At 33.2% G+C, this 8,594-nt stretch overlaps 1 protein-coding gene across 1 annotated transcript; it reads right to left on the bottom strand.

Moving 5' to 3' along the window:
• Positions 1 to 4,677: 4,677 nt before the first annotated feature.
• Positions 4,678 to 5,169, bottom strand: LOC148766869 (uncharacterized). The gene has a single exon (XM_088825849.1). It carries the CDS (start codon positions 5,167 to 5,169, stop codon positions 4,678 to 4,680), a length of 492 nt encoding a protein of 163 aa, XP_088681975.1.
• Between the last annotated feature and the right edge of the window lie 3,425 nt (positions 5,170 to 8,594).

Genomic DNA, 8,594 nt, shown 5'->3' with positions numbered 1-8,594 from the left:
TATTACGAGGAATTGTCATATATTATTGTATTTGTACTTAAAATTTAATATTTTAACACAATTTGTAATTTTTTTCTGAAAATATATATATATTCTGAAAATCGTACAAATCGTAAAAATCGTAAATCGAATCATAAATCGTAGAAATCGGATGTAAATCGTACGATTTTTTCAGATTTCCGATTTATTCAACGATTTGAATCGAGAATGATTCAAATCGAATCGAATCGTACGATTCAAATCGTAAATCGTACGATTTTGATAACAATGTATATATATACATACACTAATTAATGTAATATAATATTATATACAATATAATATAATATAAATATATTTGTATAGAGAGAGAAAATGTGAGGAGAGAGAAAGAGAGTGCGTATGAGAGAGAGAGAAAGTGCAGCAAAATTGGTGTATTTTATTACTTTGCATACATTGCTATTTATAGGTTTTTTGCTCAATTACAATTAGACATTTGTCAACACTAGGAAAAACAAATGACAACTATTTCTACACTTGTCAACACTAGCATTTTCTCCTATCTTGTGTCTACACTTGGCACATAATTGTGTTGAGTCTATTATATTATAATACTCCTTATTGGACGAAACACATTCAATACATATAGATTTTCAAATGAGTAAAATTTATGCCTCATTAAAACCTTAAGTCGGAAAACTCATTGGCACAAAACCGATCAGAACGAAAAAGAGTGCATTACTCAAATTTGAAGTCGTGTTCATTAAAAACCTTAAGCTGGAAAAACCCAATGGGATAAAAACCAGACATAAGGGAAAAGAGTGCAGCGCACTATCGCTCCCCCTGAAAACGAGCTATAAAATTCCCAAAATAGTTATCAATCTTGATTTACCTTGACTCGTCTCATACCAATGCCGTATACCAATTTTTCAAATGTAGATGTTGGTAATGACTTGGTAAACAAATCGGCAAGGTTGTGACATGAGCGAATTTGTTGAACATCTATTTCTCCATTTTTCTGAAGTTCGTGGGTATGGTAAAATTTTGGTGAGATATGCTTGGTCTTATCACCTTTTATATATCCATCCCTTATTTGTGCTATACAAGCAGCATTATCTTCATATATAATAGTGGACCTTTCTGTAACCGGATTTAATTGACATGTATTTCGTATATGTGCTATAATTGATCTTAGCCAAACACATTCTCTGCCAGCCTCATAAAGGGCTTTAATTCCAGAGTGATTTGAAGAAGTAGCTACCAATGTTTGTTTGGTGGAACGCCAAGATATAGTTGTACCGTTATAACAAAATAAATATCCGGTTTGAGAGCGAGCTTTATGTGGATCAGATCTATATCCGGCATCGGCATAACCTATTAATCCCGAGCTTGAGGATTTCTTTGAATATAATAATCCCAAATCCGTAGTACCACGAAGGTAACGGAAAATATGCTTTATGCCATTCCAGTGTCTACGGGTTGGTTCAGAACTATATCTAGCAAGCACATTTACTGCAAAAGAGATATCTGGTCTAGTACATTGTGCTAGATACAATAATGCTCTGATTACGTTAAGATACAGTACTTCTGGACCCAATATTTCTTCATCAAGTTCTTTAGGTCTAAATGGATCCTTTTTTTGATCTAGACTGCGTACGACCATAGGTGTACTTAAGGAATGAATAGTCTCCATATTAAATATTTTTAGTAATCTCTGAGTGTATGATGATTGATGAATAAGTATGCCGTCGTTTCTATCCTCAAGCTCGAGACCAAGACATAGTTTGGTTTTTCCAAGATCTTTGACCTGAAATTCTTTCTTTAGATATTCAGCAGCATTCTCTAGCTCTTCAGGGGTGCCAATCAGGTTTATATCATCTACATAAACCGCAATAATAGCAAATCCGGATTCATATTTTTTGATAAACATGCATGGGAAAATTTGATCATTTTTATAACCTTCCCTGATAAGGTATTCACTCAATCTATGATACCACATGCGACCGGATTGCTTAAGACCATACAATGATCTCTGTAATTTGACTGAGTACAACTCACGAGGAGTGTTGGGTGTACTTATTTTAAATTCATCGGGAATTTTCATATAAATATCAGAATCTAATGAACCATATAGATATGCCGTTACTACGTCCATTAAACGTATGTCTAATTTCTCTTGAACAACCATACTAATAAGGAAACGAAAAGTGATTGTATCCATTACTGGTGAATAGGTTTCATCATAATCAATTCCAGGCCGTTGAGAAAATCCTTGAGCTATAAGGCGAGCTTTGTACCTTACAATCTCATTGTTGTCGTTTCTCTTACGGACGAATACCCATTTGTATCCGATTGGCTTTATATTATTCGGAGTCTGAATAATTGGCCCGAATACATCTCGTTTCTTAAAGGAAGATAATTCAGATTTTATAGCTTCTTGCCATTTAGGCCAATCTTTTCTCTTGCGACATTCTATTACTGAACGTGGTTCACTATCGTAATCATCATATATGATTTCTTGAGCAACCGAGAATGCAAAAATATTATCAACGCTTGTATTCTTTCTATTCCATATTTCATTGTAATAACTTATGGAATTCTCGGTGTTCCCGGAATTTAAAATTTTCTTTGCTTGGGTATAAGGCTCTATAGATTCATCTGGAGCTTGCTCACTAGGACCCACTTGATTAGTGGTTTCGTCTAACTTTCCTTTTCTTTTTCGAGGAATAGAGTCCTTTGAACCAATTGGTCTACCCCGTTTTTGTCTTGGGGGACCATCATCCATTTTTTCATTTTCATTGAGAATATATATATTTATTCTAGCTGGAGCATTTACAGCTGGAATATGGGACTTTGTGACCCTACTAGCATCATTAAATGCATCAAGGAGTCTATTGGCAATGTTTTGTAGATGGATGATTCTATTGACCTCATTTTCGCATTCAGAGGTACGAGGGTCGAGATGAGATAAATGTTGTTCATACCAAGCAAGGTCTTCAATTGATTTTGATTTATCATTATTTGGGACGTCTTTGTCCTTACCAATCGTTGGAAATATTGTCTCATCAAAATGACAATCCTCAAATCTAGCGGTGAATAAATCACCCGTCATTGGTTCCAGGAACCTGATAATTGACGGTGAATCAAACCCAACATAAATGCCAAGTCGGCGTTGGGGACCCATTTTCGTCCTCTGGGGAGGAGGAATTGGCACATGTACAGCGCATCCAAATGTACGTAGGTGCGAAATATTTGGTTCAAAGTCCAATGTCAGTTGCATTGGGGAATGCATGTGATAAGCCGTCGGGCGTAATCTTATTAATGTTAATGCATGTAATAACGCATGGCCCCATGCTACACTAGTGATTTTAGATCTCATCAACAAGGTACGAGCAATGATTTGGATGCGTTTAATCATAGATTCTGCCAATCCGTTCTGAGTATGAACGTATGGTACTAGGTGCTCGACATTAATTACCAGTGCTGCACAATAATAATCAAAAGTTTTTGATGTAAATTCTCCGGCATTATCCATCATTATACTTTTTATAGGATAATCAGGGAAATGTGCACGGAGTTTAATAATTTGTGCTAGCAGACGTGCAAAAGCTATGTTACGTGTGGATAACAAACACACATGTGACCATCTGCAAGATGCGTCCACTAAAACCATAAAATATCTAAATGGTCCACTTGCAGGGTGTATTGGTCCACAAATATCGCCATGAATTCTTTGTAAAAATGATGGTGATTCATAACCAACTTTTTCTGTCGAAGGTCTTATAATGAGTTTTCCCCTTGAACAAGATTCACAGAAATAATCTTTCGACATCAACATTTTTGCATTATTTAATGGATGTCCTTTAGTATGTTTTGCAATTATGCGCATCGTCGTTGTTCCTGGGTGACCTAGTCGATCATGCCATAACCCAAATATATCTGGATTAACCAGTTTCCATGACATAGTGGCATAGGATTCAAAAGCTCGAATTGGGACACGATACACTCCAGAAGTCATTGCTTCAAATTTTTCATGAATAGTCTTTTTATTCATATCATACGATGTGATACATATATATTCCTTTGAATATTCGAAAAGAGTTTCTAAGTGATACCCATTATGCCTCACATCTTTAAAATTTAATAAATTTCTTTTTGATTTAGTGAATAATAATGCATTTTCGATGTGTAGCGTGGTACCATTAGGTAATACAAATGTTGTATTCTCGGAGCCATATATAATTTCAACGGGACCTGATATGGTTTTAATTTGTGCTTTGCACATTGTCATACTCAAGAAATATATTTTATTAGACAGAATTGTGTGCGTTGTTGCACTATCAAGTAGACAATAATCCCTTTTGTCGATACTTCCCATGATATCCTGATTAAATAATATAAAGTTAATGTTTATATCATAACATTATGTGTGAATGATGATAATAAGTACAATATATTATTTAGAATACCAAAATACAAGTTCGACCTTGGGAATGTATCGTCCAAGGGAAATTACACATGTACATATATTTTATTTATAATACAAAATATCTAAACCTCGGGAATTATACTTCCGAGGTAAGACTATATGCCGTATATACAACATATTTCAAAATAACTATTAAACTAATAGTATTTGATCATCGATCAATCGATATCCATAAGAAAATCTTGCAATAATTCAAGAGACTTTGCATCCTAAATAGGAGCTTGATCAGACATGATCTCAGTTGTGTTGGCTTCAAGAAGAACATTTGGTTTTTCTGTTTCTATTGCATGCGTCTGGATGCTCTTTCCTTTATTCTTCTCTGAATTTTGATATAGATCTACAAAGTGTTGAGCAGTTCTGCAGACTTTGGCCCAGTGTCCATTCATCCCACGTCTGTTGCAAATACTCTCAACATGCTTTACTTTGTCCCGATTTCCATGACCGAGTTGTCTTCGTTTAGCCATATAATCATTCTTGTGGAAATATTCACGTCCACCTGGGGGATTTCCATGATTATCTCGACGTTGACCATTGTGCCAATTGTTATTACGTGAACCACGCCAGAATTTTCGGCCACGACGTTTGAAACAGTTCGTTTGTTTATTAGCATGTGCTTCTGACACTTCTTGGGACCCACTGTGTCGCAAATCGTGATTTTTCAATAACAATTCATTAGTCTTTTTCTGCAGTGAGAAGGACATAGATCAACTCTGAATATGTTCTAAACTGGCGTTGTCTATATACTGCTGTTGGAGTACAAGATTTGAAGCATGCATTGTAGAAAAAGTTAACTCTAATTTATCAAATTCTTGCAGTTTTATACCACATAGTGCTAGACGAGACTCAATCTTAAATAATGCTGAATTATAATCCGCAACGGATTTGAAGTCTTGCAGTCTTAAATGCTGCCACTCATATTGAGCTTGTGGTAGGATTACTGTTTTCGTGTGATCAAATCTCTCCTTGAGTTTTTGCCATAATTGTGATGGTCTTTCTAATTGTATATACTCATCTTTCAGATCCTCAAAAAGATGATGGCGTATAAAAATCATAGCATTTGTTTCATCTTTCCTGTTTGCCTCATTGATATCCACACACTCCAAGGTTTTTACAAGATCTAATCCTTGAAGGTATAATTTGATATCCAAGCACCAGGATAAATAATTATTCCAACTAACATCGAGGATCTGAAATTTTTGTTTCTGGATTCCAGCCATTATATAGAGTAGTGTAAATAAAAATATAAAGAGAATATAATTACAAACCTTCGGTATATTTGGGCAGAACCTCGTGCTGATAACGTGTTGTGAAATAGATATTACATTATTAAATATTTTATTGAAACACTAATGGTGTGAATATTATTAATTAATCAATATTAACTAATTTTTAATATATTTAATATGAAACTTTAATATATGTGTGTGTGTGTGTGTACGATTATGTATACATATGTATATATACATACACTAATTAATATATTAATATAATATAATATTATACACAATATAATATAATATAAATATATTTGTATAGAGAGAGAAAATGTGAGGAGAGAGAGAGAGTGCGTATGAGAGAGAGAGAGAGAGAGAAAGTAAAGAGAGAAAGTGCAGCAAATTTATTACTTTGCATACATTGCTATTTATAGGTTTTTTGCCCAATTACAAGTAGACATTTGTCAACACTAAGAAAATCAAATGACATCTATTTCTACACTTGTCAACACTAGCATTTTCTCCTATCTTGTGTTCACATAATTGTGTTGAGTCCATTATATATATATATATATATATATATATATATATATATATATATATATATATATATATATATATATATAGAGAGAGAGAGAGAGAGAGGGGGGGGGCGCGGAGTTAACAAGAAGAAATTAGGGATTTTTATGCAAAAGTCCCCAACCAAGCATGTTTATTATTCTAGGTATAGGGGACATATCTCTTTCACCAATAAGCCCATCCCTTTAATATTTATTATAACTAAAGGAAACATTCATGTATATCCCAATATTACCCTCAATCATTTATACCCAATTCTTAATTGTAATCCAAATTAATCAATTTTGTCCATAAAAGTTCAATTTTGACCACAAAAATTCAATTTTGACTTTTTTTTGGAGTATAATTTAATATGCTCCAATTTCATCCTTAACTTAATTTAATCTCAATTTGACCCCAAATTTCACAAATTATTAAATTTTGACCCAAAAAATTTTTTTTTTTCAAAAAATTTTTTTTTTTCAAAAACTTTTTTTTGCCGCCGGATTCCGGCGTTGACCGGCGGTCAACGCCGGTCTCCGGCGTTGACTTTTTAAACTTTTTTTTTTTTTTTTTTTTTTTCTTCCGGATTTTTTTTCCGGATTCCGGCGTTGACCGGCGGTCAACGCCGGTCTCCGGCGTTGACTTTTTTTTTTTTTTTTTTTTTTCTTTTTTCTTTTTTTTTTTCTTTTCTTTTCTTCCGGATTTTTTCGCCGGTTTCCGGCGGTCTCTTTCTTTAGTGTTTTTTTAAGTTTTTTTTTTTTTGTTTGGTTTGTTTTGTTTTTCCACGCCCGCCGCTACACGTTGACCGTAATTGTGCTGTCACTGACAGTAATTTAGCGTAATTATACTGTCAATGATAGTTAATTAACGTAATTGTACTGCCGTTGACATTACATTTATGTAATTGTGCTGCCGTTGACAGTAAATTAATGCAATATTATATTTTTTTATTTATTATTATTTTTTTTTATTTTTTTTGATTTGTTGACAAGTCAACGTAATTATATTACTGTCGTTGACAGTAAAATAACTGTAAACACAATAATATTACTGTCAACAACATCAATATTATTATTTTTTTGGGGTGTTTGTTTTGTTCGAGTTATTCACGAAGTAACGTAATAATATTACTGTCTACTATTGTAATATTACTGTTGATATAGTAATATTACTGTCACTCACAGTAATATTAATTCTTTTGGTTTTTTTTATTTTGTTTACATTTGTTGAACGGACAACATAGTAATATTACTTTATTATACAATAATAATGAATTTTGTTGTGTTAATATTAATGTGCTAGAGATTAATATAGCAATATCAATGTGTTAAACTATAGTTTAGTTAATTTTACTGTGTTTAACAGTAATATAGTTAATATTACTGTCATTCACAGCAATATTGCTGTTTAAACGGAAAAAAAAGTTACAGAAAAAAAAAAAAAAAAAAAAAAAAAATTAAAAAGTCAACGCCGGAGACCGGCGTTGACCGCCGGAATCCGGAAAAAAAATTCGGAAAAAAAAAAAAAAAAAAAAAAAAAATTAAAAAGTCAACGCCGGAATCCGGAAAAAAAATCCGGAAGGAAAAAAAAAATAAAAAAAAAATAAATAAAAAAATTAAAAAGTCAACGCCGGAGACCGGCGTTGACCGCCGGTCAACGCCGGAATCCGGCGGGAAAAAAAAGTTTTTGAAAAAAAAAAAATTTGTGAAAAAAAAAAAGTTTTGGGTCAAAATTGAATAATTTGTGAAAGTTGGGGTCAAATTGAAGTTAAAGTAAGTTAAGGATGAAATTGGAGCATATTAAAGTAAGAGGGGTTATTTTAGTCCTTTACATAAATCTGGACCATGTGTGGACTTATTGGTAAAGGAGAATATTGTCTGGATCTCTTTATGAATAAGTTCCCACTGATGGGCTTATTTGTAATATGCCCAAGAAATTAAGGTTCTTAGTCAATTTTTACTATTTAAGTGGATGAGAATGAACGTCCATGATTGTCTCCAACAAATAGACGGTCAAAATCAAACTACCACCTAAACACAGACCGGGCCAAGACATTAGACCACAAGTTGGGCCGACTCCACTACGGGGCTACTTAGAAGAATAATTTCTTTGGGCCCAATTCACTTAAGAATCACAATTTGGCTCACAAACTTAACACTTAATTTACATTAGAGTTGGAACAAATTCTTTATGGAATTAGATTTCCACAAAAAAAGTTTCCATTTTTTGGTTATGAGTTACAATCTCTATTTTCTCAGTCAATTTTTTTTAGGAGTTTTTCGATATAACCCCAAATACTTCTCTTAATAGGGAGATACTCAACTTATTTTGCACCATTTGAAAACTTATTT

This window comes from Erythranthe guttata, chromosome 11, assembly GCF_056151865.1.
Source record: "Erythranthe guttata isolate IM_541 chromosome 11, IM_541, whole genome shotgun sequence".
Classification (NCBI taxonomy): Eukaryota; Viridiplantae; Streptophyta; class Magnoliopsida; order Lamiales; family Phrymaceae; genus Erythranthe; species Erythranthe guttata.
This window is presented reverse-complemented; position numbering and strand designations above follow the sequence as displayed.